We start from the raw sequence: 18,986 nt of genomic DNA on the forward strand, positions 1-18,986 counted from the left end.
AAAGATGGAACAGTGACTGTAACACAACACTGAATGGAGTAAAAAGTAACTTACTAAACGTGAGAGGTATGTAATTTTACAAAAACCACACATCCATTTTCACATATGAACAGGTGTAGGAGAAGTATCTGGAAAGGGATCATCAGTGAGAATAGTGGAGTTTCAGGTACTTTTGATTTTTTCTTTACTTTTCATGTTGTTTGAATTTCTTAATGAAATTTTTTTTAAGATTTATTTATTTATTTGTTTATGTATTTATTAATTATGACAGACAGAGAGAGAGAGAGGCAGAGACACAGGGAGAAGTAGGCTCCATGCTGGGAGCCCGAAGCGAGACTCGATCCAGGGACTCCAGGATCGCACCCTGGGCCAAGGAAGGCGCCAAACCGCTGAGCCACCCAGGGATCCCCTGAAATTATTTTTATAGAAGTAGTAAAGTACTAAAAAGTATCAATATATGAGATGATGATGAAAAGAATAAACAAAGCAAGTACCAGTCTGTATACAGGAACTGTCCTAAGTAGACTATGTTATGTTCTACTTCCTTAAGAAAAAGTAGAATTAGAATGCAATATTAATTACTGGTTAAGTAATTAAGTAACCCTAATGTTTAAGATTCAGAGAATATGTTTCAGATAAAAAGATAACTTTATACTGGTCATTGCTACAACTCCAGAAGAATATTCTAATCTACCACATTTTGTTAAATCTAAGATACCTCTTAAGATGCACCACTGTTTTATGTTCCACTAAGGAAGAAAAACTGCCAAATAAAGTACAAGATTTTATCAGTTTGAATTCTTATGTTACATCTTTTTAAAGAGCTCTTTTGGACACATTTAGACAAAGATTGTTACTGTACATCTATTCTTGTGAATAAGTTAAATACTTCATATTTAAGCCTGACTCTTCTGAATCACTTTTTCAGTCAGTTACCTAATGTCTGTGTTTTTCCACAGGATATCATTCTCTGGCCATTAAAAGCTTTAGTGATGCAGCATTTCTTAAAAGAGTGTTTCTCTATTACTGTTACCAAAACTTTCTTTGAAACCACAGACTCATTTTGCCATTAGAATGCTGATACTTTCTTGATCTTAACCAAGGTGCTAAAAGATTTTTAGATAGCAACCAGAACTCACATCTTTTTTCAAAAGGTACTGAAATAGTTTATTGAGACATTAAGGGGCTGCAATAATATGTCACTAGGGATACAACTAGGTTCACAAAACACAGGCAAGGACAGATACATCACAATTACCACTTGGTCAACAACAATACTAAGGCATCTATGGATAAAAGATATCCCAATTTCAGAGATGTTAAAAAGTAAAAAAATCTGTCATAATTAGAGAAACATGGTATCAAGTTTGTCTCTCAAAAAAAAAAAAAAAGAGACTACAGTTGAGCCAACAATAATTAGAACTCTCCCTCCCCTGAGTCAGAGGAAGTAAGCCAGTGAAAGATAAGTTATTCTCTCACAATGTTTTAATGTAACACTTTGGGAGGAAAAAGACCAGAGGAACTATCCTTGAAGAGGAACACTATAAAGTATGAGCCCTGGTAGGAGACCAAGTGGGGTTGAAAGTCATCTTGCTTCTACATGCTTCTACTAATGTCCTTGGAGATTTTAAGATGTGTCTTGTTAATGAAATGACATAAAGGGGAAAAAATAATTAACACTAAATAATCTCTAAAGAACTTTATAGTGACAAACTCCATTATTCCATTCCTCTGGATATAATGATTAAACCAACAATGGTACCATTTAGTTTATTGTAAGTAATAAATAAAAGTCACATTAGAAAATACAGTGCTTCTTATATTATTGCTTGAAAATACTCTGAAAATCAAAACTGAAAAAAATATTGGTAAATGTGTGAAAACTATACTTTGAACAAATATAAAATGTTAAAAAGAAACAGTTTCATCTACCTACTACCTAAAACTAAGAAAATTCTTCACATAAAGATTTAATAAAATAACCAAATAATAAAAACGATAATGGAATAATGAGTATCTAGATATTAATTTAAAGAAGATAGAACTTCTATTGATAAAAAGTTTTCAAAGATCAGTCATGATCACCTAAAAAGCAATGTCTTCATTTTCACGAATCATGAACAGAGCTTGGGCACATTCCATAAAGAGACAAGTGACTGCAGAGAAATGTAACTTACTTGAGTTTCCTGCACTGGTTTCATGTTCTAAAAGAAGTAGGGTAAAAACTATACCCTCTTATATAACTCTTGTTTTAACAGTGGTTTATTTCCTGGGTGGTAAGAACATAAGTAATTTTTAAATCTTCATTTATTTTCTTCCTACGTTCCTACATTTTCTAAGACTATTTAATACTCCCATACTAAGAAACATTTTAACAAAATTATCAGCTGGAAATTGAAACACCAGCAAAGGAAATACAGATGACTTCTTCAGTACCACAAAGGTGTTCGTCAATCAAAAGGGGAAGGCAAAAAAAATAATAAAAGGAAAATACAAAAAGAATCTAAGCGACAATAAAAAAGAGAAGAATTTAATCACTTCAATAATTATGGACATTGATTCTACTGATTTGGGTGACTGTAACTAAAGCTTGAGAGCTCAAAGGCATTTTTCCTCCCACCAAGATAAGAGGTAAGACCCTAAATGTCCAGTATATAATGACATGCAACCGTAACAAAAAATAAAAACTAAACCAATCCAAATCACCTTTCATGAACATCACCTGCATACAAGACACTGATCAGAGCTGTAGAAACACAAACACAAATACAAACCAGACACTCCACAAAAATCTGTTGTAGGAAAGAAATGCAGTATAAAAAAATGCAGTATAAAAATCTATTAAAGTGTGCTCAAGAGTTCATCTGCTAAAATCAATTCATTCTTTCAATACTTATTGAATGCCTTCTACATATCAGACACTGTTCCAGATGCTGACAGTGTAAAGAATATACAAAATCTCTCTGCCCTCACGGCACTTAAAATTGTGGGGAAAGGGTAGTCAATAAGCAAATAAATACAGAGTATATTAGTGATGTACTATGGATATAATAAGGTAGTAACACGAAGAAATGGTTAAGTGAGCAGGTATACAGGAAAGAGGTTATAATTTTTTTTATGATTTTATTTATTCATTCATGAGAGACACAGAGAGAGTCAGAGACACAGGCAGAGGGAGAAGCAGGCTCCATGCAGGGAGCCCGATGGGGGACCCGATCCCGGGACTCCAGGATCACGCCCTAGGCTGAAGGCAGGTGCCCAACCGCTGAGCCACCCAGGGACCCCCAAGAGGTTATAATTTAAAGAGAGCTGAGTGAAGTAAGTCAGTCGGGGAAGGACAAACATTATATGTTCTCATTCATGTGGGGAATATAAATAATAGTGAAAGGGAATATAAGGGAAGGGAGAAGAAATGTGTGGGAAATATCAGAAAGGGAGACAGAACGTAAAGACTGCTAACTCTGGGAAACAAACTAGGGGTGGTAGAAGGGGAGGAGGGCGGGGGGTGGGAGTGATTGGGTGACGGGCACTGGGGGTTATTCTGTATGTTGGTAAATTGAACACCAATAAAAAATAAATTAAAAAAAAATTTAAAGAGAGTAGTTAGGATGCTTGGGTGGCTCAGCAGTTGAGCATCTGTCATTGGCTCAGGGTGTGATCCCAGGGTCCAGGATCGAGTCCCACACTGGGCTCCCTGCAAGGAGCCTGCTTCTCCCTCTGCCTGTGTCTCTGCCCCTCTCTGTCTCTTATGAATGAACAAATAAAATCTTTAAAAAAAAAATTAAAGAAGGTAGTTGGGTTAGACACTGAGAAGGTAATATCTGAACATATCAATATTAGTAACATCCAACGATTATGTTTTCTGAGTTATGCAGACTAGAAATTTTAGTATTTTGGAAAGAAACAGGCTATAAAATTCTCAAGTACTTTCAAGTATGCTAGTCTATATATACCAATATCCACTAAGCTACTAGATGTTATTCATTGAGCATTACCTTGCACCAAACACTGTTTTCCACATTCTCCATTAACTTAATCTTTGTATCAGAAAAGGCCCAACCACAGAAATAAATCAATGTATTTTAACAGAATTTAATATCATTATTAACTACGTTAGTATATAAGTAACTAAAAAGATAAAGAAAGAACATGAAAGATGAACAAGTGCAGGGAGAAGTTACCAACCCCAGGACCAGAGGAGTCAAGGTAAAAGACTGGAATTATTAAAACCCAAAGGTTTACAGGAAAGGTTCTACACAGCTGAAACTCAGATCCCTGAGGAGACAGTGTTGCTTGGCTGGTGCCAACATCTCTGACTTTGGAAAAGGAGTTCCTAAGGGATTGGGGTGTCCTTCAAGGAGGAAGGGGCTAGCCTTCCAGTGCAGCTGGTGTTACCAAAGGTATTGATGAAGCCAGCTCTTGAGTACTGGGAAACTTCAAACTGGATTCAACTGCTGCTACAGAGAAAAACCTGTTGCTGGGGTGAAGAACTCCACTAAGATAGTGGTCACACGAACACAAAAGCAAAGAGACATGGAGCCCACAGGAAACAAAGAGAAAGTGTGTGCAAAAGTCCCTTTTTCCTCCTCCTCCCTGCAGCCTTCCTTCAGAGTCCTGTGCAAGTGAAACCTAGAAGTAAAGCTGACAAGGCAGAAATGTGGTTTGCAAAATCTCAGAAAAGCATTAGAGGGTGTGTTTGGAGCTGAAAGACAGTAACTTAATAGTTGGCATAATCCTTCTACAACTGATGAGGATAATAGATGAGAGAAGGAACAGAGTAGTATGAAGCATTTGGGTAAAAAATATCCGGAGTTCCAAAGAGCTGTTAAGTGAAAAGAAAGGAAACAGCATTGAAGAAAGCATATAGCTTTAGACTATTGATACCATTGTTAACCTGTTTCCAATTATATGCTAATTCTAGTGATCTCTTCAGAGTCCAGATAACATTTTGGTAAGAACAAGTATCAATACTAGAGTAAAATTATTAAACATGACTTAGTAAAAATATTCAGTTGATTTTCATTATTTCTGATGGTTATGTTCTATACATTCATTGCAAACACTGAATTAACAAAGACTGACCCACTGCTCCTAGGAGAAATATGTACACAAACATATCTCATATAGATTATAATCTGGGCAGCCTGAGTGGCTCAGCAGTTTAGCACCCCCTTCAGCCCAGGGTGTGATCCTGGAGACCTGGGATCAAGTCCTATGTCGGGCTCCCTGCATGGAGCCTGTTCTCCCTCTGCCTGTGTGTCTCTGTCTCTCTCTGTGTCTCTCTCATGAATAAATAAAATCTTTTTTAAAAAGATTATAATCTTAGATCCTAAAAACAATTCATTCTGGTAGATTCTACCCCCATTTTTGTACAAAAGAGAAAATGAGGTTCAGAAGTGTTAGGTGTCTTTCCTGAGGCTGCCCCACAACAAGTGCCAGAGTTGGGATTCAAATCTCACCCAAATGATACCAAGCCAGACTTTTTACACTACACTGCACTGCACTGCCCTCTACATTCTCCCAGCTCCTGGTCAAGTCTATGTGAGGGCTGAAACAAGATGGCCAAGTGTCACTTTGTTCCATCTTAGCTGGGAATGCGCAGGTCTAGGGGCTCAATTTTCCCACCTCTGCACATATATGCAAACGACTGAAAGCACTGAGTACAGACTTTGGGGCTACAAATAAATTTTAACAAGCAGACAAATTCACAAACAGAGGATCTGCAAATAATGAAGATTGATTATACACGCTCTTTCTAAAATTTCTACAAGATATTACAGAAATGCTTCCTTGAAAAAGAATTTTCATGTGTTTTTCTCAATTCTGTAGAGTTGAAAGGAATGTACTTTATATTCTCTTAATACTCCAAAACACTATTTTATTTATAGTGTTCTGTTTATTCAAAACTTAGTCATTGATCAGTCGAGATAACCATCAACAAAGTGATGTCAAAAATAAGTTTAACATTGGCTAAAACTGCACTTTCCAAAATGTTTTACCAATTCTCAGGTCACACAGTCTTCCCACTTATTTCAAGGACTTGCTGAGTCTGAGGAGCATGAATAAACTGAAAACATAACTGACAGCTGTGTGATAGAAAACTGATGAAATTTGCACAGATCCCATAGCAGAAAAGACAGAAAAGTGAGAACACAAAAAGACAGTTACAAAAAAATATTTTAAAATAAGACAAAGACGTCCTACTTCTGAAAACTCATTCAAGAAAAATAAAATTGTTTAGAAGGTAAGAAAGATCATTTCCACGCAAATATTCTCAACACTGAAATTATAAAGGACCAAAATGCATGGCTGTTAAGGTAAGAAACTCACCGTGAATTTTACAAGGAAAGAAAAAAGAAAAGCCAGGATGTTAAAGTTATTTTTATAGTCTCAAGTTTCAGTTACCTCTTTAAAACATAAATGTATATGTGCTAGGAATTTGGACTTCATGTGGTATTGAGTTCAAAGCATAATATTTAATAAATGTCAAATAACTGTAACAGTATAGTATAGAAATAGTTACCTGCCCAAAAGGAAACTGTCTTTGTCCTTTCACAGAAAAAGGGAGAAAAAAAATGAATGGACATATGAGGGAGAAAAAAAATGTGAAAAGGAGAACTGTTAAGTAAAACAAAATAATGATGTATTTAAAAGTATGACCCAGAATATGAGAGTCTATTTGTGACAACACAGATGGAACTTGACAGCATTATGCTAAGTGAAATAAGTCAGACAGATAAATACTGTATGATCTCACTAACATGTGAAATCTAAAAACAAAAACGAAAACCAGCTCAGAGATACAGATAACAGACTGGTGACTGCCAGAGGCACAGGGTAAGGGGTGAAAGAAAAAGGTAAAGGAGGTCAAAAGTACCAAACTACCAGTTATAAAATAAGTAAGTTATGGGGACAGAAGGTACTGTATGGTGACTACAATTAAGAATGCTGTACTGCATATTTAAAAGTTGCCAAGAGACTAGATCTTAAAAGTTCTCATCACAAGGAAAAAAAAAATTTTGTAACTACGTAAGGTGACAAATGTCAACTAGACTTATTGTGATCACTTTACAATATATACACATATGATATAACTGCATCATAACCTGAAACTAATATAATCTTATACATCAATTATACTTCAATTTATAATTTTTAAATAATAATTAAAAGTAGGACCTCTTACTTTATTTTGAAAAATTCAAACCTACAGAGAAAGTGAATGAACTGAACAGTGAATGCTCATATGCTTATACCCCTCACCAAGAATCATCAATTATGAATATGTTGTCACATTTGGTACTCTTGCTCTCACACACACACACAAGTATACATACATATATATTTTACATATAGACATGTATACACAAACACGCACATATGGGCATTTTTTTTTTTTACTATACCATCTGGAAGTAAGTTGTACTTCACTTTCCAAAACTTCAGTATGTGTCCATCAAGAACAAAGACATTCTCCAACATAACCACAATTATCATGCCCAAAGAATTTAACATTGATATAATATCTAATATGTATTCCATATTCAAATTTCCTCAAATGCCCTTAGTTTTTTAAAGATTAATCAATTTATTTATTTGAGAGAGAGAGAGAGAGAGAGAGAACACACATGAGGGCTGGGGCAAAGAGAATCTTTCAAGCAGACTCTCTGCTAAGTAGGGAGCCCAAAGACACTGGGCTTGCCCCTATGACCCATGAGATCATAACCTGAGCAGAAACCAAGAGTCAGACCTCACCTGACTAAGCTACCCAGGTGTCCGTCCTCAAATGTCTTTTAAAAATCCCTTATTGCTTACATTTGTCTTAAAGACGTTATTTATTTATTTGAAAAACAGAATGACAAGGGAGATTGCATGAGCAGGAGGAGAGAAGAAGACTCCCCTGCTGAGCAGGGAGCCCAAAGTAGGGCTCAATCCCAGAACCCTGGAATCATGACGTGAGCCAAAGGCAGGCGCGCTCAACCACCTGAGCCACCCAGGCGTCCCCCATTACTTATATCTTTAAAAGCCCAAACTATTTATTTGTAGAACATCCCATTATCTGGATTTGTCTAATTGTTCTTCATATTAGATTCAAGTTAACTATTTTTGACAAGAATACCACCTTAGGTATTATGTATTTCCCATCGAATTACATCAGAAAATACATAATGACAGTTTGTCCTATTACTGGTGATCAACCTTAGATTTAATCACTTAAGACATATCTGCCAGGGAAGCCTGGGTGGCTCAGTGGTTGAGTGCCTGCCTTTGGCCCAGGGCATGATCCTGGAGTACCAGGATCGAGTCCCACATTGGGCTCCCTGCATGGAGCCTGCTTCTCCTTCTGCTTGTGTCTCTGCCTCTCGCACTCTGTGTCTCTGCCTCTCTCGCGCTGCGTCTCTCATGAATAAATAAATAAAATCTTTAAAAAAAAAAAAAAAAAAAAGACCTATTTGCCAGATCTTTCTACTGTAACAAGCACCCTTATAGGGAGATACTTTAGAGCTGTGTAAATAAATCCTGTTCCTCCAAAACTTTTCACACAATGATTTTAGCTTAGCATCCATCAATAATCTTTGCCTAAATTATTATAGTGTGGTTGCAAAATAGTGGTTTTTCTAATTTTATCAATCATTATATACCAACTACCATTCTTCTATTAACTATTTTGTCATTGATATTTTTGTTCAAACTATCCTGAATCTTTGGCCTGTCCCCATTAGTTTTTAGGCATATCCTTACTTTGTGGCATATTTTCCTTTGGGGGGGAAAAAAAAGGACTAGTGGGAAAGCTTTCACTCTTCAATTTTATCATTTCTGTACTTTCTTACTGTAGACTTGGACGAACCATTTCAATGAGCTCTGAATGGTATTCAGAAGCCAAGAGCTCAGAATACTAATACATAGTGTAATTATTTGTAGGCCATTTCAGGGAAAATAGGTGTGTGTGTGTGTGTGTCTGTGTTTACTATCACAGGTTCAAACTGAAACTGCTAATTCAAAAATCAGCATCACAGGGTTCATACTCATCTTTTCCCTATTCCAAGTTTCTAACTCCTTTCTTCCAGAATTTCAAACTTAGTTTCTAAAACATCAATATATCAACTCATCTTCTCTAACCTATAATATATACAAAGGTAGTTTCAGAATTATGTTAATATAACTACTAGTAGTTACTAGTAGCAAACCTATTTAACAAGAATTCTTTCCATTTGGGAAAAAGAACTGGTAAGGAAGGCTTTCATTTTCCAATTTTATCACTTTTGTACTGCTCAAAAATCTAACCATATTAATATCCTCTTGAGTTTTTAAAAAACTGTTAACAAAAGTTATCTGGATGGTAAAATTATTTTTATATATTCTTTATACTTTGCTATATTTTCAAAACAATAGCATTTAAATTTCTGGAAATGATAAAGTATACATTTTTGGTTTTGGGGTAGAAAGAGAGCCTCATATCAATCCACAGAGAAAATTAAATTCCAGATGAATTAAAACTAAAATTCTTTATAACTGAACTATTAAAAAGTCTAGGGCAGCCCAGGTGGCTCAGCGGTTTAGCGCCGCCTTCAGCCCAGGGCCTGATCCTGGAGACCCGGGATTGAGTCCTATGTCAGGCTTCGTGCATGAAGCCTGCTTCTCCCTCTGCCTGTGTCTCTGCCTCTCTCTCTGTCTCATGAATAAATAAATAAAAACTTTAAAAAAATTAAAAAATAAAATAAAATTTAAAAAGTCTAGAAGAATGTATATTTACTTAATTTCTGGGTAGGGAAAGTTTCTCTAAGCATGAAAGCAAAGAAAAAAACCCAACGAAGTAACACATTGACAGATTTTGTAGAATAAATATTATACAGGATACCTGGGTGGCTCAGCAGTTGAGTGTCTGCCTTTGGCTTGGGGCATGATTCTGGGGTCCTGGGATCGAGTCCTACATCGGGCTCCCTCAGGGGAGCCTGCTTCTCCCTCTGCCTGTGTTTCTGCCTCTCTCTGTGTCTCTCATGAATAAATAAATAAAATCTTAAAAAAAAAAAAGACTATTATATGTCTTTGTACCAAAAAAGCGGCATAAACTAAGGTAACTACAAACTAACTGCAGCATCTGGGGTAAAGTGTTCATTTCCATAGTATATAAAAAGTACTTTCAGGGGTGCCTGGGTAGCTCAGTGGATAAGAGTCTACCTTCAGCTCAGGTCATGATTCCAAGGTCCTGGGATTGAGACTGGTATCTGGCTCCCTGCTCAGTGAGGGGTCTGCTTATAACTTCCCTCCCCCCACCACCACCCTGCCACCCCCACCAATGTTTACTCTCTCTTTCTTGCTCACTCTCCTCTTCTCTCTCAAAAAAATAAGTGAAATCATTAAAAATAATAATAAAAAGTACTTTCAAATCAACAAGAAAACACGCTATCGGAATATGAATAAATTATTTTTTAAGATGTGTAATCTCTCTAGAAATCAAAGAAATGTAACGTGAAATAAACTTTTGCCCATTGAAAAAGCAAATACTTTTTTTAAAGTATAAGAACTCGGGATCCCTGGGTGGCGCAGCGGTTTAGCGCCTGCCTTTGGCCCAGGGCGCGATCCTGGAGACCCGGGATCGAATCCCACGTCAGGCTCCCGGTGCATGGAGCCTGCTTCTCCCTCTGCCTGTGTCTCTGCCTCTCTCTCTCTCTGTGACTATCATAAATAAATAAAAAAAAAAAATTAAAAAAAAAAAATAAATAAAGTATAAGAACTAAAACTGAATTCAGGTTAAGGAACAAAGGCACAGAAATAATCACTGCTAGAATGTCTAAATAGGCAAAACTCATGTACGTATATAAAAATACATACAAAAATAATCTGGAAACATATACATGAAACTGAGGATAGGTACAACTATGGAGATAAAAAAGGAACAGTAATTCAAGCAATAGTCAAAGAAGACTAACTTTATTTCTAATAAGTTAATTTTTACAACAAATAGACATTCTTTAATTATTTCTATAATTAAAATAATTGAAAAATAAATTGGCACAACCTCTCTAGGGCAATTTCACAGTAAGCATTAATAAATGATCATTTAAAAAAAAATGATCATTTATTTTGCCTTAACGATTCCATTTCTAGGAATTTGTCCTAAAGAAATAATAAATGTCATAGAAATATAAACCATGTAATATGGACATTTGATATATGATGGCGGCACTATAAAGCAATAAGGAAAGGATGCTCTTTTCAGTAAATGGTGCTGGGACAACTGGGTATCTATACAAAAGAAATGAAACCATTGAGCAAAAGAAGCCAGACACAACAGAACACATGTATACGAAGCTCAAGACACACCAATAACTTGCAGTGGTCTAGGTAAGAGATAATGGCAGTTTCGACTAATATTGTGACAGTGAAGGAAGAAGTCAGATTCAAGAAATATTTAATAGTAGAATTAACAGGCCTTGGTGATTCCATTGGGTTTGGCGGATAAGGAAGCTGAAGGTGTTAAGAATGACCTCCAGGTCTCTGGCCTTTGTAGACAGAAATGTCAATTCCTGAACAGAGAACACAAGAGAAGCAAATATGAAGCTGACATCAAGAGTTTAATTAGTTCATATTCTGACTTGTTTAAGCAAACTGTGAGATATCTAGGTGGAAATCTCTAATAGATACTTGGATGCATGGGTCTGGAGTTGAAAAGAGAAGTCTTGGGGTAGAGACATAAGTTGCATTTAGATGGTAATAGAAACCGCAGGAGAAGATGGACTCTCATAGGAAAAGTAAAAGAAAACAGGGCCTACACCCAAGTCCTGTGGAATCCCAACACTTAGAAGTCAGAAAAAGGAAAAAGAGCCAGCAATAGTCTGAGGAGTGGACACAGAAATGAGAAAAATATCAAGACTGTGGTAACCTAAAAACCAAAAGATGAGCTTTTTATTTTATTTTATTTTTAAGACGAGCTTTTTAAAGAAAAGGATTGGTTGAATGTCTCAAATGCTCCTGAGAATACAAATATGGTATAAATATCCACTGATAGAAACATGGGAAATCCTGAAACCATACCAAGAACCATTACCTAGAGGGTTGGTCCAAATAAATAATATACAAAAATGTCACAGAACCAAAGGTTATGGGGTGGGTTTTTTGTTTTTTGGTTTTTTGGGTTTTTTGGATATGGGGTTTTGGATTGAAAGAACTAATCAAGAGGCAAGATGAAAGCAGGGAAAAAGCCTGTATCAAAGTACATCACCATGAACCAGGATAAAAAGAAAATCTTAAAAGCTATGAAAAGAAAAAGATCACAAAGAAACACAAAACAAAGTGGCATGGGACCCTTAATAGCAACACTTAAAAGATAATGAATGGAAAAAGTCTTTAAAATTCTAAGAAAAAGTTATTTTTGAACTATAATTCTATAACCAAACTATCAAGTATGACATTATAATAAAGATGTATTCAGACAGGCAAGGTTTTAAAAAAAATGTACCTTCCAGGGCACCTGGGTGGCTCAGTCGGTTGAACAGCTGCCTTCCACTTGGGTCCTGATCTCAGGGTCCTGGGATCGAGCCCCACTTCAGGCTCCCTGCTCAATGGGGAGTCTGATCCCCCCTCCCCTCCTCCTTCACCTCCCCACTCATGCTATTTCTCTCAAATAAATAAATAAATATTTAAAAAAAATTAAAATAATTTAAAAATAAAAATAAAAATAAATAAAAAATGTACCTTCCATGGATCCTTTCTCAGAGAACTTACTGAAGACTATACACAACGAAAACAAGGAAGAAACTCAAACAGGAAAAACAAAGCATTTAAGACACTCTTAAGGGGTGCTTGGGTGGCTCCATGGGTTAAGCGTCAGGTCATGATCCCAGGGTCTTAGGATCAAGCCTCACATCCAGCTCCCTGCTCAGCTGGAGTCTTCTCCCTTTGCCCCTTCTCCCTGCACTTGCACACTTGCTCTCTCTCAAATAAATAAATAGTCGTTAAAAAAAAAAAAAAAGACACTCTTGAAGCAGGGGTGCCTGGGTCACTCAGTCAGTTAAGTATCCAACTCTTGATTTCAGCTCAGGTCATGATCTCAGTTTTGTGAGATCAAACCCCATGTAAGGCTCTGTGTTCAATGAGGAGTCCACTTTAGATTCTCTTCCTCTCCCTCTGCCCCTCCTCTCACCCATGCTGTCTCTCACTCTCAAATAAATAAATCTTTAAAAAAATTAAAAAGGAAAAACACTTTTGAAGCAGTCTGAGCTCCCAAGACTTCTACAGAGAAAAATTATAATCCATTATTGAGAAATACTAAAAAAGAACTAGAGGTAAAACATATGCATAAATAGGAAGACTCAATATCACAGCAATGTTAATTTTTTCAAAACTGATTTATAAATTCCATAAAATCTCTTTTAAAAGCACAGTAGGATTTTGTGGAACGTAAGCTAATTCTACAAAGTACATGCAAGCACTAAGAGCCAAGGATATACAAGTTACTGTTGATGAAGAGTATGGGAAAGCTGTACTCTAGCAGAGATGTATTTTATTTTATTTATTTACTTATTGATTTTTAATGACCGGTGGGGAGTGGGGGGCGGGGGACAGAGGGAGAAGCAGGCTCCACCTGGGACTCGATCCGGGTCTCCAGGATCACGCCCCGGGCCAAAGGCGGCACCCAACCGCTGGGCCACTGGGGCAGAGATGTATTTTAATGCTTTCCTAATTAACACAGTGAGAAAATGGTACAGAAACAGATCAATGGAAGAGAATCAAGATCACAAAAACAGATACATTATATAATACACAGGACCCTGTAAAGCAATGAGAAAAAAGTTTACTCCCAATAATGGGTTCTGGGATAACTGAGTACTCAGCTGAAGAAAAAACTGAAATTAGACCCCACCTCAAACCATTTACAAAAACCTATTCTACGTGGACTGTATATTTAACCATTAAAGGCAAAATCATAAAGTTTTAGAAGATAATACAGGGGGTTATCTTCATGATCCCACGTTAGGAAAAGAATTTCTTACATACAATACAAAAAGTATTAACTGAAAGGAAGAAACTGACAAATTGCACTATATTAAAATCAAGAATTTCCTGTTCACAAAAAGACACCATAAAGAAAATGAAAAGACAAGCCAGAGAATGAGGATATATATTTACAATAACCATAATTCTAAATGGTTAAAATCCAGAATACACTACAAATAAACAAGAAAAGGACATCCAATAAGAACATGAATAAAAAACGAACACAAAAGAAGAAATCCAAATTACCAATAAACTTACCCCAAAAGATTACATAGTAGTCAGGGAAAGATGAATTAAACCATAATGAAAAACATAACAATATCAGATTGTCCAAAAATTAAAAATTCTGACAGTATCAAATGTTGCAAAGAGATGCTCAGAGCAAGGAAAATCCCATACACTCCTGGTGGGAACATAAACTGATATAGTTTGGTATCTCTAGTGAAGTAACTAAAGTTATACTAGTCTATAACCCAGCAATTCTACTCAAGTCTTAGCAAAATTTAAGCATATACACACCAGAATTGTATATAAAAGCCTAAAACTGGAAATGAATGATATACCCATTAACAGTACAAAGGTAAATAATGGGTGATATAATCATAAAATGGAATTCCATGACACAATGGAAATAAATTACAGCTCTAGGTGATAAACATGAACTTCACATACATATTTCACAATTTTTTAAAAAAAGGCACATGCTCATCAGGGCCATAAAAAGAATCACTTTCATCCAGCACACAGTCAGAAATTCAGTTTCTATTCAATACATGATTTCATGTCATCCTTTCTTTTTTTTTTAATTTTTTAAATTTATTTATGATAGTTACACACACACAGAGAGAGAGAGAGAGAGGCAGAGACACAGGCAGGGGGAGAAGCGGGCTCCATGCACCGGGAGCCCGACGTGGGATTCGATCCCGGGTCTCCAGGATCGCGCCCTGGGCCAAAGGCAGGCGCTAAACCACTGCGCCACCCAGGGATCCCCATCCTTTCTTTATTAAAAGCAACAAAAATCCAAACACAAAAAACTGTGAGAGATATTACATATCTTCATTCATATGTCAAATAATACTACATTAAAAAAGAAAATAAAATTAAAATAGTGAAGATTTTTAAGGCAAGAAAGTTACTGTTACACAGTTGTATAGTGCTGAAATGAGTGGAAGGAATACAACTATATCAAAGAAAAATGTTTCAAATAAACTAAATATGTACAGGAGATGACTGCCTATATACCACTTAATCTTTGAAACAATTACTAACTTTTACAAGCAAATGACAGAATCAATTTTAGAAAGTTTTCCACTGCATACTACTACATACAATATTAAGGTTTGATAGCTTTTTGCTCCACAAAGAGGAAACTGATATAGTTAAAATTTCCAGAGATCTTGGAAAGCAAAAAAACCTTTAGGAACTATAATTCACAAAGCAAAACAGGCCAGGTAAGTTTAAATTTTAAATTTTCTTTAAAAAAAAAAAAAAAAATCTCAGAGCCCATTCCTTGGAAGCACAGAATAGTGAAATGATAAAAGTAAAATGCAAAGAACTCATACTCTTCAACCATCACCCTAAAACAGTCATCAAGCTCACAAATATTATCTTTGACACAGTTTATAATTATAGTGTTCAACTACACGGAGTAAGTCTCTTTTCAGAAAATTTTCAGTTGATGTTTCACTTTAGGAAGATCTGTTACATTTTACAGAAAGAGTCATTAAAGAATGAAATCATAGAGCATTATTAGTATGTCCCTGCAATCTGCCTGTGCCCTGGGAAAACAAGAAAATGGTTTACTATCTTCGTAGGCCCCTTTTCCTGTCCCATCCCGTATTTCGCTTCTGAGCTCTAAATGTAGTTAACAATAATTCCTACCACTCACTGAGCCCTTTCCACATGCCTTTAATTCTCACACACTGAAGCACCAATCTTACTGAGAAAAGTGAGACGTGGAACGGTTAACTTGTCCAAGGTCACAGGCTAATATTGAGAGAGCGCAGATATAGTCCAACTCCAGAGCCAATGTCTTAATACTATACTGTTTCTATCTGATAAAACATTTATACCATGAAAACTGCCCATAATCACCTACCTGCCCTAACCACCTACTAACTACTGGATTCCAGATGCCCTAAGTATTTATTTCTGCTTTTCTTAGAGAACTGCATACTCACAGTGTGGAGTGAAACAAATGTTTAGGGAAATGCAGGATTTTCCAGCTAAGAAAACGAAGATCCAAAGAAGTGAAGTGTTCTGTCCATGACCACAATGCTGGCTTGTGACGGCCAGCACTAAAGACAATTCTTGACTCCTAAGAGTGATCTTAGGATACCTTACTCGGTACTGTAAGCTCTTGATGCAACCCATACTCTACCTTCCACACAAACACTGAACTTCATTTTGCCAACTTTGACAGCACAGGATTGCTTCCATAGCATTCACACACAGGTAACACACACAGATACAGAGAGAGACGCACTATGTGCTCAGGCAATAGATAATAGATAAAAACAATTCTGGGCCCTGGTTTTATCATTAACTACAATATGTAACAATGTAGCTATAGTAGCCATGTGACAATGTGTTTTAAAAGCACACAGAGAAGAGTGGCTATTCCAGTCTGAGTGAAAAAATGAGGACTGGAAGCTATGAGATGCTTTTGAGGAAGGGCAAAGGCAGAGAAGTGTGATGGTACTTAGGAGAAAAACGCTATCATTTCTACCAATGGACATGACAGTGGAAAACAATAGTAAATACAGGGTCAGAAGACTCGAGTTCAAATCTAGACTGCGACTCACGTGACTTTGACAAATTTCTGAGTCTCAGTGTCTTTATCTGTGAAAAGCAGATACTACTGACCAGCGTACCTCCAGGCCTTTGGTGGAGGGGCCAAATTACGTGAAAGTGCCTTAGGAGCTGCAAAGTCCTGTTTAAACATAAGCTATTTGTTTTCACTTCTAGGCAACCCTGTGGGTCCTTCCCTCTGAACCGTGTCTCATAAAAACCTCACCCTTCAGGATGAAAATATTCCGATGACATCATTCATCTACTGCTTATGAAATAATAAACAGTTAACATTAATCCTTCACGTTGAAACGTCAAAACTGTCTCTACTGAAAAAAAAAATACATATAGATATCTATGTCTATACTATAGATATATATGTCTTTATAGATTATTTTTAAATTTCTCAAGCATTAGTACTGACTTATGGTCAATGGCTTGCTGTAATTATATTTAGAAACTAGTACCAGATGCAGGTTTTCTTCTGGAAAATTTCTATCAGAAATTCCACTCCGTTTTATAGTATGTTGTCCAGGAACCAACCGAAGAATAATAAATAGCCTGCAAGTAGCAATCACTTTGCTCTCATCCCAGAAGACTGGTTATGGCATTAGCTACAGATAAAACCCAATACATGCCCTGGGCCCTAAAAAGGGAACTGTTCCAGTACAAGCACACATAAATGAACACAGACAGCTAGGAGACACACACTAAATCCACCGAAAAGCATACTGAGTTTCTGATTTCAAAAACCAGACCCCCTCCTTTCGAGAACACCCTCGTTTCCTTTAAAGTTTGACAGAGTCTATAGGCTCTCTAACCCTGCCTCCCTTTAGCAATCAGCCGAAGCCACATGCAGGCCCCATTTTGTTCAACCTTCTACTCTCCGCTCTTAGCTCCTCGTTGGATGGCAGCCCACACACAGTCCTGGTGCACCTTCACCAAGTCAGAAGAAGGGGCCAGCGACAGGAAGGGGACGAGGCTAGAGAGACCTTCCCGTGCCTCTCCGCACCCGCGGCCGTTTTATCTCAGAGACCAACTTCCCGTTTCCTCCTCCTCCTTACCTTGTACACTTTCCCAAAGGCTCCGTCCCCCAGTTCTCCTATAATCTCCCAAAACTCCTCGGGGTTCAAATCCCTCTTCACGTGTTCGTATTGCTTCTTCTTCTTCTCGGTGCCCAACTTGAAGATCTTACGGAAATTGAAGAAGGACATTTTCCCTCCCAGCAGAGTTCCTTGCACTTGAGGGACTAAAAGCAACAATAAAAGGCAAAGTTTCTCCTCCCTCCTCTCCGCGCGAGCCCGGCGGGCGCGGGCTTCCCGGCTCCCGCCGCTCCGGCCGGGCCGTGCCCGGGGAGGGCGGGGCGCGCTCCGGCTCCGGCCCTCGGGGCGAGGACGTGAGGGGGGGCGGCGGCCGCGGGCTGCGAGCGGCCCCTCCGCCGAGCCCGCCCCGCGTGCCCTCGGGAGGCGGCACCTGCCCGGACGCGGGTCCCCACCTGGCCCGGCCCGACGGGTCCGCGCGGTCCGGACGTGCGCCTCCGCCGCCGCCGCCGCCGCTTAGGCCCGTGTCACGGCGAGTCTCCTGGGGCGGCGGCCACCCCGCGCGAGGGACGCGGCCAGGGCCCCGGACGCGGGCGGGCGACAGGCCGAGCTCTCCCACCTCGGGCCGCGAGCCCCGGGGCGCCCCCGCAGCCGTCCGCTCCCGCGGCGCGAGGCCCGCGCGTCCCTTGGGCTCTGAGGCGCCGCCGCCGCCGCCGCCGCCGCCGCCGCCGCCGCCGCCGCCGCCGCCTCGCTCGCGCCCAGCCCACACAGCCTCGGCCGGGAGCGCGCGCAGACGCCGACGCCGCAGCGCGCCCGCGCTCCCTCGGCCGCGCGCCCCCTCTCCGGCGCCCGCGCGGGGGCGGCCCCTCTGGCCCGCGCACGCGCGCTGAGCTCCGCGTGCTGGCGGCCGGGAGAGGCTGGGCGGCGGGGCGCGGGGGTGCGAGGTGGGCGCCCACGTGCCTCGCTGCCGGACGGTGGCCGCGGGTCTGCTCTCCAGGCCCCCAGACCTTGTCAGCCCGCCGCTCGGGCGCGTTGCCGGGTGGGCGCTACGACCCTGTTGCTCGTGCTCCCGAATGGTGCCTCCATTCTGGATCTGGAAAATTTGTAAAGAGTGAAGGCTGAGCTGCCGTTTGGGGCTGCAAAGGGGACCTTTTCTCT

The 18,986-nt window shown here is 39.0% G+C and overlaps 1 protein-coding gene across 3 annotated transcripts in view; it reads right to left on the reverse strand.

The window, feature by feature from the left end:
* SLK (STE20 like kinase) overlaps window positions 1-18,434 on the reverse strand; it is a 63,255-nt gene extending 44,821 nt beyond the window's left edge. Inside the window, exons 1-2 of one of the 3 annotated variants that reach the window (XM_072805429.1) lie at window positions 18,284-18,434; window positions 17,853-18,037 (exon numbers count right to left, since the gene is read on the reverse strand). In XM_072805429.1, coding sequence (XP_072661530.1) covers window positions 17,853-18,002 — 150 coding nt within the window. In that variant the 5' untranslated portion in view covers window positions 18,003-18,037; window positions 18,284-18,434. Of the gene's footprint in view, window positions 1-17,852; window positions 18,156-18,283 lie in introns of those variants that run through there. The other 2 variants (XM_072805428.1, XM_072805430.1) reach the window with 2 other exon arrangements.
* Between the last annotated feature and the right edge of the window lie 552 nt (window positions 18,435-18,986).

This window comes from Canis lupus, chromosome 29 (genome assembly GCF_048164855.1).
Source record: "Canis lupus baileyi chromosome 29, mCanLup2.hap1, whole genome shotgun sequence".
Classification (NCBI taxonomy): Eukaryota; Metazoa; Chordata; class Mammalia; order Carnivora; family Canidae; genus Canis; species Canis lupus.